Source organism: Sesamum indicum, linkage group LG13, assembly GCF_000512975.1.
Source record: "Sesamum indicum cultivar Zhongzhi No. 13 linkage group LG13, S_indicum_v1.0, whole genome shotgun sequence".
In the NCBI taxonomy this organism is placed as follows: Eukaryota; Viridiplantae; Streptophyta; class Magnoliopsida; order Lamiales; family Pedaliaceae; genus Sesamum; species Sesamum indicum.
In genome coordinates this window covers 3,118,512-3,136,663 of record NC_026157.1, presented here as the reverse complement: position 1 = coordinate 3,136,663, position 18,152 = coordinate 3,118,512, and the positions used below count along the sequence as shown (strand labels likewise).

At 38.0% G+C, this 18,152-nt stretch overlaps 5 protein-coding genes across 11 annotated transcripts in view; all 5 read right to left on the bottom strand.

Annotated features, from left to right (window-relative positions):
* The window catches only part of LOC110013061 (probable WRKY transcription factor 75), a 2,204-nt gene extending 1,327 nt beyond the window's left edge, over positions 1–877 (bottom strand). For both annotated transcript variants that reach the window (XM_020698623.1, XM_020698624.1), the window contains exon 1: positions 9–877. In XM_020698623.1, the coding sequence (XP_020554282.1) occupies positions 9–403 (395 nt within the window). In that variant the 5' untranslated portion in view covers positions 404–877. The remainder of the gene's footprint in view (positions 1–8) is intronic.
* Positions 1,377–3,702, bottom strand: LOC105176330 (protein LAZY 1-like). Of its 2 annotated transcripts, none has more exons than XM_020698674.1 (5): positions 3,500–3,702; positions 3,343–3,412; positions 2,389–3,113; positions 1,873–2,101; positions 1,377–1,723 (listed from the first exon to the last, which is right to left on the bottom strand). In XM_020698674.1, exons 1-5 carry the CDS (start codon positions 3,503–3,505, stop codon positions 1,704–1,706), a joined length of 1,050 nt encoding a protein of 349 aa, XP_020554333.1. In that variant the 5' UTR covers positions 3,506–3,702; the 3' UTR covers positions 1,377–1,703. The 2 variants fall into 2 exon arrangements, with proteins under 2 accessions (XP_020554333.1, XP_011097397.2); XM_011099095.2 differs by having other exon boundaries at positions 2,389–3,137; positions 3,500–3,699.
* On the bottom strand, positions 6,794–9,198 carry LOC105176233 (60S ribosomal protein L7a-1-like). Its single transcript, XM_011098966.2, has 6 exons — positions 9,111–9,198; positions 8,772–9,015; positions 7,676–7,845; positions 7,466–7,594; positions 7,281–7,373; positions 6,794–7,154 (listed from the first exon to the last, which is right to left on the bottom strand). Exons 1-6 carry the CDS (start codon positions 9,111–9,113, stop codon positions 7,023–7,025), a joined length of 771 nt encoding a protein of 256 aa, XP_011097268.1. The 5' UTR covers positions 9,114–9,198; the 3' UTR covers positions 6,794–7,022.
* On the bottom strand, positions 11,812–12,254 carry LOC105176329 (glutaredoxin-C5). Its single transcript, XM_011099094.2, has one exon. The coding sequence runs from the start codon at positions 12,193–12,195 to the stop codon at positions 11,812–11,814; it is 384 nt and encodes a 127-aa protein (XP_011097396.2). The 5' UTR covers positions 12,196–12,254.
* On the bottom strand, positions 12,683–17,995 carry LOC105176232 (UPF0400 protein C337.03). 5 transcript variants are annotated; one of them, XM_020698630.1, is made up of 8 exons: positions 17,663–17,995; positions 16,546–16,686; positions 15,994–16,241; positions 15,247–15,366; positions 15,002–15,158; positions 14,741–14,880; positions 14,593–14,628; positions 12,683–13,859 (listed from the first exon to the last, which is right to left on the bottom strand). In XM_020698630.1, the coding sequence occupies exons 2-8, from the start codon at positions 16,619–16,621 to the stop codon at positions 13,056–13,058; spliced, it is 1,581 nt and encodes a 526-aa protein (XP_020554289.1). In that variant the 5' UTR covers positions 16,622–16,686; positions 17,663–17,995; the 3' UTR covers positions 12,683–13,055. The 5 variants fall into 5 exon arrangements, with proteins under 5 accessions (XP_020554289.1, XP_011097264.1, XP_011097266.1 ...); XM_011098962.2 differs by having other exon boundaries at positions 16,546–16,691; positions 17,663–17,994; XM_011098964.2 differs by having other exon boundaries at positions 15,017–15,158; positions 16,546–16,691; positions 17,663–17,994.

Here is an 18,152-nt window from a genome sequence, read left to right as displayed (position 1 = left end):
TACCTGACCTGGGGAATTTGTTGTTCTTGACTGCCTTTTGGCCATACTTTCTCCAGCGATAACCATCATCAAGAATATCCACTTGGCTTCTTGTGTGGAATGCAAATCTGGGCTTTCTGATTTTCTTTTCACCCTTCCTTTTCCCACTCCCGAGTCGAACTGATGATTTCATCTCATGACCTTCCACAGCCACAAGGCCCTCGTCACTGTTCTTACCATTATGATCATGTACATCTGTTGCTTCCGCTACAGGGAAATGTATTTCAGTACTCTTCAACTCCGTGAAGCCATCCATGTTTTCATTATTATAGAAACTCTTGGACATCGTGTTTGGGAGTAGGACTGCAGCTGGTGTCCCCATGGACGACGAATATGGAAAAAGCTTTGGACGTATATTCTCCATTAACAAATATACAGAAATGGGAATTATATATATGTGTATATATGAAGAAGAAGTAGAAGAAGAAATCTAGAAATAAAAGGGGTGATGATGATTGCAAATTAGAAAGTGAAGGCGGCTTGATTAAGCTTGCCAAACAACAATTCTACAATACCAACAGCGATAACTGAATAATGAAAAAGGTGAATATGTGGGGATACATGAGAGCACAATCTTGAATTTGGAAAAATGAGGGTGAAATAGCATCATGGTCTGGGCGCAGGAGGGCTGATGTATGTATCGTCTCAATCTCAAATTGATGAAACCTGCAGAAGGCGGCAGCAGCAGCAGCAGCAGCTTAGACATGGTTGGCTGTAATTGGTACAGCTTATGACTCGAATTAGGCAGTCCTATTAAATTCTTGCTCTTATTGTACGATCATAACTAATCCTAGCTAGCTAGTTAGGTAAGATTAATAAAGTGGATATTAAATGGTGTGTTCGATGACCATCGGATATTTCATCTATCAAAAAACCAGTTGCCTTATAAATTAAATTACACAACTGATCTTAAACTCTCTGAAGAATATAAATTGGAATTGACTAAAGGAGCTTTCCGTACAAGGTTGATTCAACTCTGCATGGAATTTGACAAACTAACTCATTAATTAGGACAAGCTGTAGTATCATCAGGTGATTAATCAAACAAACAATTACAGCTATATATATATGATCTACTCAGCAGCTAGCAGTGCTAGTAGTCCTGTTCCAGTTCATGCAGCTGATTTATCAGCAGACACCATCTCGACTATCCATATTTATATATATAGCACTTCCTTGCATGAATAACAAGAAGAAAAGAAGTGAAAGCATGGTATCTAGCTACACATCTTTTGGCTTCCTAATTAGTTAACGATAAGTTGGACGTCGGCTGCTGCTGCGAACTCTTTGTGATTGTTCAAACTTCAAATTACTTGCCAATAAACAAACACTTTGGGAAGATATAATTCACAATAATTTCCAATGTTACCCAAACACACTTATTACATTCAACAGGAATCGCTACATTAAATTCTTGCACAGAAAAACGAGTAACCAAATATTACAACAATACCATCTGATACACCATTACATTGTCTGCCAGGAGGGAGACTCCCCTAAACATATATATATTTATAATTTATATCTTGTTCTTGATTAGTAAACTTATCACACCCAACGTCATGCAATACTTGAGCAAACTCCAGCTCCAGACTTGAAGAGGATGATGAGGCCTATGTACGTACATACTTGCCTTTGCTTCCATCCACCATATATTTCTGCTCCTACAGCTCCAACACTAAGTCTGTAATCCAGATATTCAGATGGAAAAATCCAAACCGAGTTAGGCTTGAGCCAATTTTAGTATAACTAAAGATCAAATCAGAGTCTTTATATGACAGAATATCTGATGTCTATACATATTTTAATTTGACACTTAATCATTCTACTTACAATCAGAATCTGTTTTAATCCAATGCCCTCCATTTTCTGGTGAAGCACCTCTGCAGATTCCGTTCCAACACAGCAGCGTCGTGCTTTTCTTTTTACTCTTTTTGCTGCCTGATTCATCGCCAGACTTGTTACTTCCACTGTTTTTCTTCTTAGCCTTTGCCAGCTTAACATACTGTTTCTCGCTCATCTCCTCAGGGTAGACCTTCTTGTGAAACATTTTGACAAGGGTCTGCATTCATTGCAATATCAGAAAGTGCAAACACACTAAAAATAGTAATTAATTGTACGTAGGCTTAACTTTGCTCTATATATATATCAACTGTTTCACATGCTTATAAACAAATGAAGATGATACGAGATTGTCGAAGCACTAGGTGAAACTTCTTGAATCGGGATAAAGCATGCATCCTGTTTATGATACTTGTATTTATTGCAGAAACTTATATATGATGCATGCCACTTTAAAGTCGAATAAGAACAAGAAACTCAACTTAGTTCAGATAAGATCAAACAGACCTTAGAGAGATTTTCCTTAATAGCCTTGGTTCCAGAAGCAGCACTAGTGTCGTTGGTTGATGAGGAACGGAACTTCTTCACCACCTTCTTCATTAAATGAGCCACATGATTTCTTGTCCTAGCTTTGTGTTCTGGCCCTTCACATGATTTCTTCATAGGAGGATCATCATGAACTATGTTGTTTCTCTTAAAGAGCTCTTCAAGGGATGTCCTCTCTTTCTTATAAGTTACCTTTTTATCCGTGTAATTAGCTACTTCAACTGAAGCTGCAAACAGATAGCTTTGGAGAGGGCAAGCCACCATGTGCACTTGGCCTTCCGAACCTGCAGCTCCTTCAATAGGCTTACTATAACTAAGGGTTATTATGCTTGCTTGACTACTCCTCCCGGATGTGTCATACTCAACCTCTGTCTCTTCAGCTTCAAGAAACTTTTCTAACTCATAATTTATTAGATTGAGATCATTTTCGGTTATCTCTATCTGTCCATCACTCAATTTCTCAATCGGCATGGGAAGTGTCGGCGTTGGGGGGTCTGTGTTGAGTAGTTCCATACCAAAAGTGCCGATTGAGAGAAACTCAAAAGGCTCAAATGACTCTTCCTGGCAGAGCCCTTCAACCTTGCTGCCCTCAAATATGTTTGAACATCTTTTACGTTTGATGTGTGGGTGTGAGAATGCCTCAGTAGGCTCCACGTAGTAATTTTGTTCATCAGACAGTGTCTGCACTGATACACAAGCGGAAAGTTTTCCTGTAATGAAAATAGCACTCATATATAGTTCGTTGGCGACAGTTATCTAAACTAGTTGTGCATTCTCTTGCATGAAGCAAACTAGTTGCATCGGGAGAAAGAGAATATATAGTACATGAAAATAAGAATTGAAATGCGAACTTATGTTTGGATTGGGATGAAAGACAGAAAATGATCCATGTTCCTTGAGGAAGAAAATAATTACCTAGTGTGGAATTCTTGATTGGGTCTGTGGTGTTATGCTTTTGCTTGCGGTGCATCCATCCGGCCAGTAACTGCATCGATCAAGTTAGAAACATTGCAATATTATATATATACTGCTTTTAATTTTGTTTAGCAGATTCAGAAGAGTTTACACTGACCTTCATCTTCAACTTTCCAATAAATTAAAGGTGGATCCGAGATGTGTTATATATTTCTTCAATTCTCTTTTGAAAAAAGAGAAGGTAAGTACAATCTTGAAAGGATATATATATATATAAGAGAGAAATCAATGTCAAAAGGGAGGAAAGAAACACGTTACAGACAGACAGGGAGATGATGAGTATAGTATATTGTACAGGTCGGGTCCCCCCTTGAGTGACCTAATTAATTAAGATGAAGTCAAGCAGAGAAGAACATTGAGAAAGTTACAATTAAGATGATGCTATAATATTCGCCATCAACCTTTTATATGTGGCCTTTTTGCACCTAAGGAACGACTACGTGCACTTAGCCTACATTAATCATTCATGCATGCCTATCATGTCAATATTATTGATATAGATATATATATATATATATATGCAACCACTTACCATTAATTAATGATCTGGAAAATGAATTAGTATTCCTGTGATGGATATACATGCAAAAGACAATATGCATATGTTCTGTTTATGATGATGCATGGTTGTTTTGTTATGGGATGCATGGGGCATGCACTGCATCAGATCTGTGAACATTACGGGTAGGATAAGGATACCCCTCCCCCGCCCCCGCCCGTATAGATATTATTTGCAGTGACACTTGGAGTCGACATACAGAGAAGGTTTAAGATGATGTGCATGTAATTGTCCTACTCCAACTCCTACATAAATGCATGCATGGTTTTAGAGTCTTGATCAGTATTTAGACATTTGTAAAAGCTTTAACTGGTTGAAGCATGGTATATTTGTGTGACCACCAATAATAATAAGGGTGTGTTGAATAATTAATGAAGGAGGTAGGTGGGGGATTAGTTAAAACTGTAGAGGAAATTGGGAATCAATCAATCAACATGAAAGCTTTAATTTACTGATATGATGAGTCTTGTAGTGCTAGCAGGTATGTGTGTGTCTCTTCTTCCCGTACGTCAATTGATGTATTGCAAATTAGCTGGCGGGGCTGGTGGTTTTGCTACTTAGTCATACCTTGCTCTGTTATGTATATATTCTTGACCAGGATGAGGATGAGGGATTCAATTTTAGCCAGTAATTTTTTACTGTTGAGTGAACTAGCGATGCTTCTCCTGATCGATCATACAGATAATAATAATAATATTATTAATACCGACTTACATACATATCTATAATAGTAATAATGAAAACCAGCAGCAGCAGCGGCAGCCAAACATGAAGAAAAGTCCAACAATGTGAAGGCATAAGTTACAAATTAAGAGACGGAAAGAAATGAGAGAGAGAGAAAAAGCAAAGATGTGATGGAACAATTAATTAGAATTGAACAAGTAATTAGTTTGAATTAGGAGGTGGTGGGTTGTTTTTGTCTGTAGGAAGGGAGGCAGAGATATGACCTCTGCCACTCGTAATTAACTATAGATTACTACATTGCCCATCAGTTCAACACTATGCACTCAAACCCCTACTACTGCTACTACTACTAAAATTGTGAGTTGTGGGAATTAAGACAGGGAAGACGATGATGATGGTGGGGGTCTGTGACTGTGGGTGTGCACTAAGTTAGGCTGAGTCCATCTGTCTCTTTAATCCTCAATTCACAGGAGAAAATACATCCCATTAATTATTTACGACAATTTTTCACTTTATATATCTCCAAAATATCTGAGACTAATGAACCTAGCCCGCTCCCCCCCCCCCAGCCCTTCGTAACTCATGACCACTTCTCCATTTCCATATGTTTAATTATTTGTTGAGTCTCTTTTATTACAAGATATGGATGCCATCGCACACGCACACAACCCTACACCTGCTCTTGTTTCGTTGCTATAATCCCATCCCCATACAAAACTGGTTCATTTTTAAAGATGGATTAGCTGAAAAGCCTTTGCCTTATGAGAACCAGCAAGAATATTTCAACTGCTACAACAGGCCGAACCATCTATAATTGGAGGCAGCCTCTGGAACTGGTGCTATACCTGCCTCTGTTTCTATTTCTCAACAGGGCAGCTCTGTTTCATCAGTGTGGCTTCACCAGAAGATTGACGATTCAGTTGTGATATGGAGGATGTTGGGAGTGGGGGTAGGGCCCCTTGGCCTATGATTGGTGAGAATTGAGTAGAAACCATGTGGCTGCAATTTCAAGATTATGGGCCCCTGCTGCTGCTGCTGTCAGCGGATTCGGATTTGACATCGTCATCTTCGTTCTCTGATCCATCAACGGGATTGGGGACTGAGAGTCCTAGTTACATGCAAGCAGTTGGGTTTCCTGGGTTTGAGTTGCAACAAAGAGTATGGTATCTGTGAATTTTGACTGCTGGTAACGAACATTAATTTGTTTCCCCCAAAACCAGCCACAGCATCATATAAATGAATTCTTCAGATACACAACTAAGTCTCATGGGTCTTTCTTCTTGTTGTTTTCTTGGATACTGTTCTTCTCTATCAGAGAAGCCCAACACCATTTTAGTGCACTGGGACTGCACACTTGGAAGTTGGAAGAGGGGCATCACATCAGTATCCCTATTCACTGTAGTCTTGTTAAGAACTTTGCATGGTTGAGAGTCAGACTTGGGAAAGGTTCAATGTCTGAATTCATGCATTGCTGCATAGTTTAAGTCTATCAGTTGGGCCTCCATGCAATGGACTTGATTCTGTTGGGCTCACTTGAAGCACTTTGATACCAGATTATGTATGAATTGGGCAAGTAACAGGTTCCACCTTGCTGGCCCACCTTCTTCTTGAAAGTTCAACTATGCAATTCAGGAATGTTAACCCCAACTCTTCTTCTTCTTCCTCCCCTTACCCAATTAGTTAGCCCTACTCCTATACATAAAAGATCAACGAATTGTGTCAGAGTTACTAGTCTGCATCTGTCTCCTCCTAAGAACGCATCTTATACGCTCTGACTGAAACCGGAAATTATATGATTAAGGGCACTTATCAAAAGTATCTTGACAAAAATAAATAATGTGCAATGCCAATAGAGTACCTAGTCGGACTTTGCCGGTACACTATGCTCAGGCAGAATAGTGTGAATATGTAAACATATAGGGGGATTGTGTCCTCGTTGGCACTTGGAAATATTACAGCCATCTTTTTGTTTTATGCATGAATTTTGCTCTTTTCTCATTATACTTTATTCATTATCCTTCTATTCATCTTGGTACCTTACCCCCCTTCTGTTGTTTCCATCAACACTGGCCAACTATTTTCAGTAACTCTCACAAAACTGAAAGAAGGTGGATATAATCACCATAGTATAGTGAAAAGCATTGGACATAACACAAGAAAACCCAAGAATTTGACATATCCAGCAGGATCTTAGACAGCTATCTTGTCCCATATCGTGTATCCAAATCATATATCGTAAAGAAAAGAAAGTGGATTCAAATAGCAGGTAGTTAATAATTGTAAACAAAAAACAAGCATCTGAATCTTGAACAACAGGGGCATAAATATTTCCTCTCATTTGAACCTATCACTATCAGAAAACTGATACCACGAGCCCTTAACTCATCCTCTGAGCAGCTTCCTTGGCAAGAAGCCTCTCTTTTGCTTTTGTCTTGGCCTGGGATTTTGAGCCCATAACACCACCTCCCCATTTCTTCCTCATCTCATCGTATTTATCATTGAAATTGGCCTATAAAGAAAGCAGCAAAGAGATTAACAGATTTTCCCCTCAAATTCAAGTAATGCTCCAGTAATAGAGATCTAGCACATCAAAGCTGTGAAACAGCAAAATCTTAGTTTGTGCATAACAGTCTACCTTTATCGCCTCCAGGATCTTGCTAAACTCCAGCTTGTCTTCATTCTTCACAGAGGTCAAGCACAAAACAGAGGCGGTCTTCTTATGGACAATCTGCAAATAGCATGCATAAGAAAAAAATTAGATCAGTGTATGTGGATTATTGCTAGTGCAGTCCCAAGATCAAGCGAGCAAGGACCACTTACAGTTCCCAATCTAGCCTTCCCCTTCACAATACAATATGGGATCTCCATTTTCCTGCACAGGGCAGGGAGCCATACAACCAACTCAATTGGGTCAACATCATGAGCAATGACCACCAACTGAGCTTTGTTCTGCAAAGGAAAGGTTTATGGCAGTTATTATATGGTTGTGAAAGAAGGCGCAAGTACCGTGAATCAATACCTAAGACAAACCTGCTCAATGAGATAGGTAACATGGTTTAGACCATACTTCACCACAATAGGTTTCTTGACCTCAGGAGTTTTCCCTTCAGCCTCAGCCTGGGCTCTCTTCAAAAGACGCTCTTTCTTTTGAGCTCTATCCTCAGGCCTATATTTGAGGAGCATCTTGAAAAGGCTTGTTGCTGCATGTCAACAACGAAAAAAATATAACTGAAAACACCCAAAGTCATGTTTCCAGACAAAACACACAATGCAAATATTTACTTCAAACATAACATGGATGAACAGCATCACTTGGAACAAAATGAGGGAAGCTCCCAAATTTAGTTTGACTACTAGAGTCAAAATTCAAGAAAACAAACCTAACCATTCAACATTGAACAGAGCAATGATTAACAATTCATAAAAGTCACCATATGACACAGAATTGACAGCTAGTCAATAATTTAAGAAAAGACCACTACACATACAATATCAGGCATACTAACGATTGAAAAAAAAGGCTTTTCAATTACTGCAGCATTTAAACCAAAACCATAACTTGGTTAAAAGATTAAACTACTGCAGCATCGCCAATATTTCTACATCACAAGTAAAAAACCCAACCAAAAAAAGAGAGGATATAAACAAAATCATTAGCATATTCCCCCCCCCCCCAACACACACGTAATACAACATTGGGCATAATTCCCAACTCTTATCAAAAGAAATCATAGACACCCAATATCTCTAAGTACAAATTTGCCTACATAGGATGCCACCCAAGAAGATCCATGAAATAAATATCTTGGACATATTCGATCAGAGGGAAAAAGTAAGAACTCCTGAAAAATAGGAAAGAAACATAGATGACTATAGTCACTGTATTAGAAAAATGCAGAAGACTGACTTTCTGTCCTAGAACAGCGTAGTAGCTGAACAGAATTTAAAAACAGAACAATAATATCGGTTGTAGTAAATGCAATATCATCCACAATACTACCACTAGAACCAGCTTGTTATTAGCAAACCACCCTTCAACAAATCAAGAAAATTTACGAAAGCAAAAACAAGAAATCGAATACCAAGCAGAACAAAACAAGAAGAGGGGGAGGAAGAAACTACAAACCCAAGTTCTTGTCGAGGGTCTTGGAGAACTGATGAATTGGAGGTGGCACCTTCAACCTCTGCTTCAGTATCATCTTCTTCCGCTGAATTCTGACAACTTGGGGCCATTTGACGAACCGATGCAGGTCTTTCTTAGGCGGAAGAGCTCCTCCAATGCCAAACTGCTTTGGCCTTTTCTCAAACAGCGGATTCACGACTTTCTCAACCTTTTTCTTCGCCGGCAATTTTGCACCCTTCTTTGGAGCCTGCAAGAGAGCATTATACCAAAATCAAAAGCATTAGCTGGTGTGAGGAAACGAATGTAGCAGATTGAGGGTAGAAGGGGGACGAAGAAACGTACCATTTCTTCTTCGTTTGCTGTAATGGACGGCTGTGAAACCCTAACGTATGCCTCACAGACAGAGAGAGTGTGGAGTTGGGAACTAGGTTTATATACTCTCACTGGGCTAAACCCCTTTGGACCATATAGATTTCTATTCCCTTAATGGGCCTATTGGGCTTTAAAATTAATCCAGTCCACACACTAGACCAACCCAACTAAGCCCATACTCATGCCCCACATCAACATTTTATACATCCTTCTTCCCGTTTTATTCTTCACTTTTTTAAGTCCCATCTCATCATGTCCTATCCATACCCATCCTCAATAGGAGGAACAATTACATCATAAAATCAATATTTCGATAAGGGTAAATTTGAACCACCTTCTTTATGGTTTGACATAATTATAAATATTTTTTTATTATTTAAAAAATTATAATACCCTCCTAATTTTAACGTCCGTCTAACAACAAGTCCGTTCCCTTAGATTTTAATTCAATTTTTATGATGAATTGATCAAAATATCCTTTTGAATTATAAATTATAATTTTTATATATATGTTATATTTTTAGAATACTTTTTACGAATTAATATTCTCTATAGATTGTTTATTTTATTAATCCTTAATTTTTTTATTTCAATCAGCAAGACTAAAATAGTAATGTTACTTCACTATTTAGGGGCTACATAATTATTTTTCATGTGAGGGAGATATTTGTAAATTTTTAAATAATAAGAGAGTATTTATAATTATACCAAATCTAAAAAATAATAATTGTAATTTATGTTTTCAGTAAATGGATAAATACATCAATGGCGACAATTGATGATACAGAAATTTCAAAGGAAAAAATCGTTGTTTGACATACCATCATCAACTCAATTATTTGATAAGCATCATGATGATGCTGTGTTTGACTTATAAAATTTTGTTGAATGACCATTCATTAAACCTATGAAATCATTTCCAATTATTGAGCTACTTTCATTTTTGGCATTGCCTACTTGTGAATTTCGTTTCTCATTTCAAGAGACACAAAATTTAACACCACTAGGGGAATCCCAATTGCACTGCATTTCTCACTTACTTTTTCTTTTTAAACTTTGTTTTTCTTAGCAATCAAACAATCAAAATTGGTGTTGTGTAGGTGCTGAAATGAAGCATATACAATGTATTAGGAAAAAAGTGTAATTTTAGCCACCAAATATATGGATGGTGGCATTTTTTTAGTACTGTAATTCTAAAAAAATGGCAATTTCAATCCAACACAGGAATGGTGATATGAGTTTGATTGTTTTTATGGATGACTGTTTTTGGTGAATTTCAATGACGGTGACTTTTTTTTACAGCATTTCAGCTTCATACTTTCTCCCTTTATTTCATTCCTCTTCCTCAATAAATTGGGTACAATTGCACATGCTCTTCTGCACATTGGAGGGTTCTCCCAATTAAAAATTGACACTCACTCCTCTACAATAAGAAAAATTAATATCTTAAAAAATATATCATTGTTCAAAGCGAAATAAAAAAGATAAAGAAGAAACTTAAGTTGTAGTATCTACATGCATGGAATCTCCTTTTGGGATCCACCTTAGTCCACGAGGTTCGAAGCACGTCTTCAATTGTTTTCCCAATTTCACCTTCTAATGGGGTTTTGGGAGTGAAACCCTTCACTCAAGAACTAGGGCTCTTCAGCTGTTGGAATTAGGGATAATTATAGAGACGTCTAAAGCAGTTGACTCGGCAGTTGCAATGATGTGGGATGGTAATATGTTTTCTTTTAAAACGTCACGGGTGTCATGTAATGGGCAACCAAATTATTTTAATCCATGTCATCAAGGTTGGCATTTTTAGATCCCCATATTTTTTAGGTCACAAGCAACCTATGTGACAAATACAGCAAAAATAAAGCTTTTTGGACTAAAATTATCATATTTTTAAACTCTCAATCCAAAAATGTTATTTTCAATGGACCCTGAACCAAAAGTGTCACCACCCTTAAGTTAATGGACTAAAATTGCAATTAGCCTTGTATATTATACTTTGTAAAGAATCTTTATATAGGGAAAACATGAATGTTGGTGAAAATGGGAGAAAAATGATCAGGGAACTGAATTGGGTGAAGGCTTGAGAGATATTTAAGGGTGCATGGGATTTTTAAGTCTTCGAAATTAAGAAATAGTTAATAAGGACTTATATAATTAATATCAGGAGAGGAATAATATATAGATATTATTAAAATTTGTTTGATTTGAGAGCAGATGAGGGTGAGGATGAGGATCAGCATTCACCAGGCAGCTATATGTATGTATAGATGAGCATTGGGGCTGCTGCTGCTGCTGCAAAGCAGAAATGGAATGTAAGGTACCGCGCAAGGTTGCACATGAAATTAAATATGTGCACCAAGTTTAAGGAAACACATCTTCCCCTTGTCTGCATGAGTTAACGCCATGCTGTGCCCATGTGGTGCGCATGTCAACCCATTTAGATTAGAAATTACTATTCAAGGGCTGTTAATTTCTGTGTACCTCGCTCCAATAAAAACAACTGATCATAATGATCTCTGATGATTTGAAATATATATTATCTTCCATTCCATTCGAGAAATAACAGATCTCGATTCACTCTTTTCTCTTAATTATTTATTGCTGTAAAAATTAGTAAAATGCGTGCAATAATTAGCTGTGAGAAAAAGAAAAGAGATGATGAGGACGAAAATCAAAGCCAAAGTGCACCAGCCTCTTTGAGCAGCGGAACAAGGGTGCCACTGATATGAGAACCCATCACTCTATCCATTCCGCCCACCAGCTTGCCCCCTATAAAAACCACTGGCACTGGCACTGCGTCCCCACCTCCTCCCACCAACTCCAACAAAACCCTCTCCAGATCCTTTCCCCCCGGATATTCATCAAGCTCGTAGACCCTTGGATTTACGCCCATGCTGCAGAAGAGCCGCTTGGCAGCATGGCACATAAAGCACGTGCTCCTACTGAATATCACCACCGGATTTGCTCTACTCATTCTCTCTAAAAGCTCCGTCGCCTGCAGGCTGCGGCATTTTGCTGAATAGTTGCAAGAATATATATGGCCATATACATGCATTTTGAGAACACGATGACACTTATATAGCTTCAAGAGAAGTAGTTTGTAAAATGAACAAGGGACCGTGGGAACGGGATTGATCGATATTAAACGAGGTTGAGATGCTATATATTTATAGAGCTGACAGTTGCAAGCAAGATGAACATGAAACCGGTTACCTGGTCGATAGGTGCAACCACAGTATAGGAATTAAACTCTATAATTAATTAGTATGTTCAACAAATTAATATCAGTCGACTGATCTTTGTCTTTTGAATCGGCAAAACATAATTTTCTGTAATCATCATATTGTTTAATGCATGCATTAATAATCTCGTTAGGAACTGCAATAGATTTGCCGGCGGTTTGTTCGTCAAAGGTAATTAATTACGAGGCCTAATATAAGAGTAAGTTTTCTCGTTTACATGCAACAGGGCTAGCACCCAACTCCGAGATCTCAAAAATATGTCCATCTTCAATATTAGTGTGTGTAATACATACATATATATATACATACGACAAGCCCCTAAGATCACTATTAATCTGTTCTCCACAAGTAAATGTTCTAATTGAGTCACGGGTGCCCAAACAAACACGGCCATCCCTTCGTATATTAACTTACAATGTAATATAGAACAATAATATGCATCAACTTCCTCTTTTTATCTGCCACATCAACTAAACAGAAATCATCCTGACTCAACACCAGTTCATTAAGTTAAGAAATCTAAGGTTACAAACATCTAACAAGAATTCCCGAAACCTACATATGCATGCATATTCCAAATATTTGAAAAGCCTTCTTGTAAGAATGGCAAGGAAGCTTCACTTGGCTTGAAATTGCCAACACTCCACTTCAAACATAACACAGATCACTAATTCTACTGATGCCCCATAGGGGCCATTGGCAGGGTTGACGGCTGGTCATAGAAACCACCTTCTGTTGGGTAACTCTCATAACCATTCGGTGGTGGAGCAAATGTAGAAGCCCCACTGATTGGAGGCCCAACAGAAGCATAACTATGTAGGGTTGCTGGCAGTTGTTGGTTCATGTTATAGCCATATGGCCCACTCGGCATTGGCATGGCGGTTTGCATATATTGGGGCACTTGATATGGCTGCATGGGTGGTGGCAGTGGTGGCAATGGAGGAGGAGACGATGGAGGAGGAGGAGGTGGTGGTTGTTCATTTTGATTTAGCTCCTGTGAGGTGGTTGACAGATTCCGTTGCAGCTGTTCAGAATGTGAAAAGGGTGGGACTGCTGATTGGGAGTTTTGCAGAGGAACATAAGTAGGGTGATCATTCTCAATCTTAGCCCTCTTCTCAGAAGGATAATCACTAGATGACTCCTTAACTGGATTTCCTATGACTCCTTCTGATGCAAGAGAAGAGAGGACGTAAGTCAGCATCTGGGCTGAAGATGCTGACGCAGCAAGTTTTGCTGCCACCGCAGCTGCTGCAGATTTAGGATCTTCCTCCACGCCACCTGATTTTCCACCAAAAGACACCTGTCTTGTGTAAGTCACTGAGGTCGACTGCTCAGCTGTCCCAGGTATAGGATTCTGTGGAGCCTGAGAGGCTGGACTTCCGTTTCCACTCTGCTCAGAGAGAATCTGTCCATCGCCATTCCCACCATGTAGTTGCCTGCAAATACTGCTGGCTTGTTCTGAGTGCGACTGTGCTGCCTGACAATGAGAAAGAATAAAGAAAGTCACATGGTCAGGAGAACAAAACTGAGTTTCCCAAAATGGTTCTCATCTTGTGGACATCAGACTCCTGCAGAGATTTTTCTTAAAAACAATAACATTGAAGCCATCTTTAACCAATCCTAACAAATGTAAGATGAAAATTAATTGTTAATGACATATCACAAAATTCAGCATTACAACAGACAATAAACTTGACAAATCCCAATAACGATTCAGTTAACATCAGCAGCTTTCCTTGAACAAGTGACATAAAAGAGTCCCACAGGGGAAGCAAAGGGACCAGTGCCTTGGGGTCCTGTACGGAGAATACTTCAGCAATCCATGATGATGTGTAAACTATAAACCACATGCGCATAAAATTTTCAAGATATCAACATTCATCAAAACACGATACAACCAGTAAGCTCAACTTAACACAATAAAATCGTACCCATACTTAAATGGAGATACTTCAGTTCACAAAAGAATTTCCTAAAGTTCTTTGATTTATCTCTTTTTTTTTCTTTTTAATGCTTCAGATCCCATAAAGTTGTTTATTTGATGAAAATTAAGGAATGAGTCTATAAGAGTTTCTATTACCTCTGGACACATGAATAACCAAGAAAGTTGAACCAGTTCTCAGCCACTGTAAAGTGATGCTATAACATAACATGATCCAAATAAGCCATTTCAAAAGGTTCAGAGGAACAAAATGAGCAAAATGAATTACCTGAAGTTGATTGCGGACCTCTTCCAGCTTATACTCCTGCGAACAATATAAGAAGCTTAACCTTAGAAGAACCAACATAAGGTAAACAAAACAGCCAAAACATATACATCTTACATTCACAATACACATAAGCTCCAAAACAGTATACCTGCTCCTGCAGAGCCTCCCGCAAAATAGACAAAAGGTTTTCTCTAGAAGATTCGACAACAGTTAGCTGCTCAATGCAATCCCTTAATATTGCTTGCTGCCCCTTAAGCTCATCTCTGATATTACCATTAACATGAGCTGCTTCACATTTCCAACATCAAAGCAAAGAACAAGGAGAGGAAAACGGAAAGAGATGAATGAGGCATCAGATGTCATGAGAGAAATAACATGAGAAAAATGCATAAGAAAAACAAATAAGTACCTAATCTATAATCACCATTAGTATCTTTATTAACTTTCTCAATAAAACCGATGGCATTTCTACACTTGTTAAAAATGGCATCTTCATCCAGTTGACTGCCATAGACAGCTTGATAACCTGAAACCAATTTGTCCAATGCATTTCCACCAGGCGGCCTCTGTTTGCATGCGACAAAAAGAAACAATAATCAAATATTGCATCATAAATGATGCACATAAAAACATTCATCAAATAAATGCATTTACCAGTTTGTGTCCCGCAAGCTTCGGGTTTCTACTGCCATTGTCCAATGGCCTTTTAACAAACTCTTCCTTAAGAATTTGGCCCCTCGAGCCAAATACTTTCCGCTCCTCCCAGATACTTATCTGAATGTTGTAAAATAAATTTAAATTACAGTATAAGCAGCATCCATATTATTTGTTTTAAAAATAACAAGCTGAGGACATGTCATGTTACTTACACAGAAAATAAGCAATTTCGCATTCACTAGTAACAATTCATGCATGGAAATTTCAACTATCCACGCAAAGTAGTAGCTATTTATTAACGGAAAGTTGGAAATGAGCAGAGCTTTGCTTGGAAAAGCAAAGGAATTTGATAGAAGACCTTCAAAGTATAAGTATCCTTTCATGTAGGCACTGTAATACTGCATACATGCAAAATCTAGAAAACATAACTACATTAAAAATTGAATCTGAAATGTCACAGAAAACAGGAAAGTTGGAAGAGAGCAGCTCCTAAAGACATATACAAGTATTTCCTCAGAGTCTCACATTAGCTATTTTTGAGGTGCTTCACCAGGTCCTATGTCTACAGTTTCCCCTTTTCAATGTCATCATCAGATTTCGTTCATCTCCTCAAGCATTTGATATCCTCTATTGAGTTTATAAGTCATAATCACTTCGGATTTATAGTATCTTCAAAAATCTTTTCACGAGTAGAACAGGAATTATATCTTTCTCCCGTGTAATTCACAGAAACGATAATCATACCAAGCGCAGAGCAGCATTTCGTCCAAACTCATCACCATTTTCAATTACATCACGAAGACAATCTGGAAGAACCTTCCAAAACTCCGCCACAAACTCGGCACCCTTTCGCCTGCTATTTTGGATAATATCGTTTGCAAGATATAGAAAAGCCAACCGTTGTTCACGAGGAGCACAATGAAATTGTCTATCCCATGTTTCAACAACTTGTGTTGCTTTGTTCATGTGAAAAATACACCAATGTGATAGAGCTTAATTCCGTCAAGGAGATACTAACAAAAAAGCTGTACATATCACTGAATTAATAATAAAAAATTGCCGTTTGAATAAATGTTTTCCTATTGTCTTTGTATGCTAATAAATATCTACTCGTAAGTAACTAGATTTAGCAATACCAAACATAAATTTAACAGCATGGAGAACTTCAATGAGCATCTCAACATGGATTCAATTGCAAGGGAATTGATAGGTATACAAATATAATTAGCACTAAATGCCAACAAAAAGCTATCAGAAGACATAAGTTTGTCAGGAGGTAACAAAACAGTAGGATACTCTCAATGCTCTGCTGTGAGCTGTTGAGCTTCACCAGCTTATCAGCCAAAATCTGAGGATTAAAAGTACTTCCCATGGTTCCTAGCCAAAAGTCTGCCTGGCGGAGTCCCTAGGCAGACCCAATAAAGACTACAGAAGGCACTATTCTGCAAGAAAAGATAAAATCAGTGAGGCATTCCATCACCTTGACCACAATATAAGTTAGGTAGAGAGTACCCCGAAAATGAACAGCCGGATAACCTAGCATCAAGTTTATCAAGTGATAAGCTCATAAGCATTAACTATCAATCTCATTAAATTCTGCAACATACTAAATTGCACTCTGGCAGCAAGTGCATGCATGAAAACTAAATTGTTGTTCCGGTAGCCATCCTGTGTGCTTAGTGAGCCATCAAATTGCCTAAATCATAATTGATGCACCAATGACATATTTATAACTTAAAAAACTCTGCACAACAGAACTGGTCATAAATATTTTAGCACTCATGCATGCGAGCCACATTTTTCCCAATATGTAAGGAAAAAAATTCAAAAAAGTATATCCACGTGTTTGAAAAAATGAGTTATGGATATCGTCCTTCAAATTTTTCAAATACTAACCCCTTCCTGCCTCATCATCACCACAGAGAAATAGTTTTTGAAGCTACCGATCATGAAAATCAATAAACAAGCAGAAAATGTTAACAAGTGATGATATATACATACATAACCTTCAACAAAAAAAATATCAAATCAAGACCATTGATTAAGTGGAATATTCGTCAACCTACAAACACAAATATTTCCAATCGAGAGGTAAATACATCAATGCATCAGTGTTAAAACTTAATTCCCAAAATTTATGCAATTAACTCATAGAAATTACTGGCAGACAAAATGAACAGAAACAACAATTCTTGGAGCTAGAAAGTTAAATGAAGTCAATTACTGTCAATAAAGCAATACATCAATTCCCTGGAACATAAAAAATATCAGATAAGAAGAAAGACCAAAGTATTAAGCAATTAAGAGCAGAAAAAAAATGAACGAGAAGTAGAGCAAAAGTGCTAAACCCTAAACGTAAAAGCCAAGCAACAAAGAAATAGTAGATAACTGCATGCTAGCTTAAGAAACCAACCTTTTTTCACTAAGAAAGCAGGGGCATTAAAGTATATGATAGTGAAGTGATGGTCCTGGAATTAAATTAGGGATTTCTGTTGTGCCTGAAATTGAATAGCGAAAAGAGGTCCCAAGTTACTCCGAGGGGTTTGGATTGTTTGTATGTGCGAGGTGTGGAAATTATTTGGAGTTGGGGGGAGGCAAGAATTGGATGGAAATTAGGGTTTCGTTGTTGCTGGTGAAGATTGAAGTTTGAAGGAAGGAGGGGAGGGGAGATATTTTAGAGTTGGGAGTAGAGTAGAATAGAGAAGATTGATTGTAAGAGAAAAAAGATGGGGTGAAAGGGGAATTTCCGAGAGTATCCTTGAGTCAGTCTTAGATAGATGGGTCATGACACATGAATATGATGATGACGCCAATGCCATCCATATCAGCTGAGGTAAGTACACAAGTTGATTTGAGGGACTGTTTTGTCAATTCTCATTCTAATGATCATTTCAATCAACCAC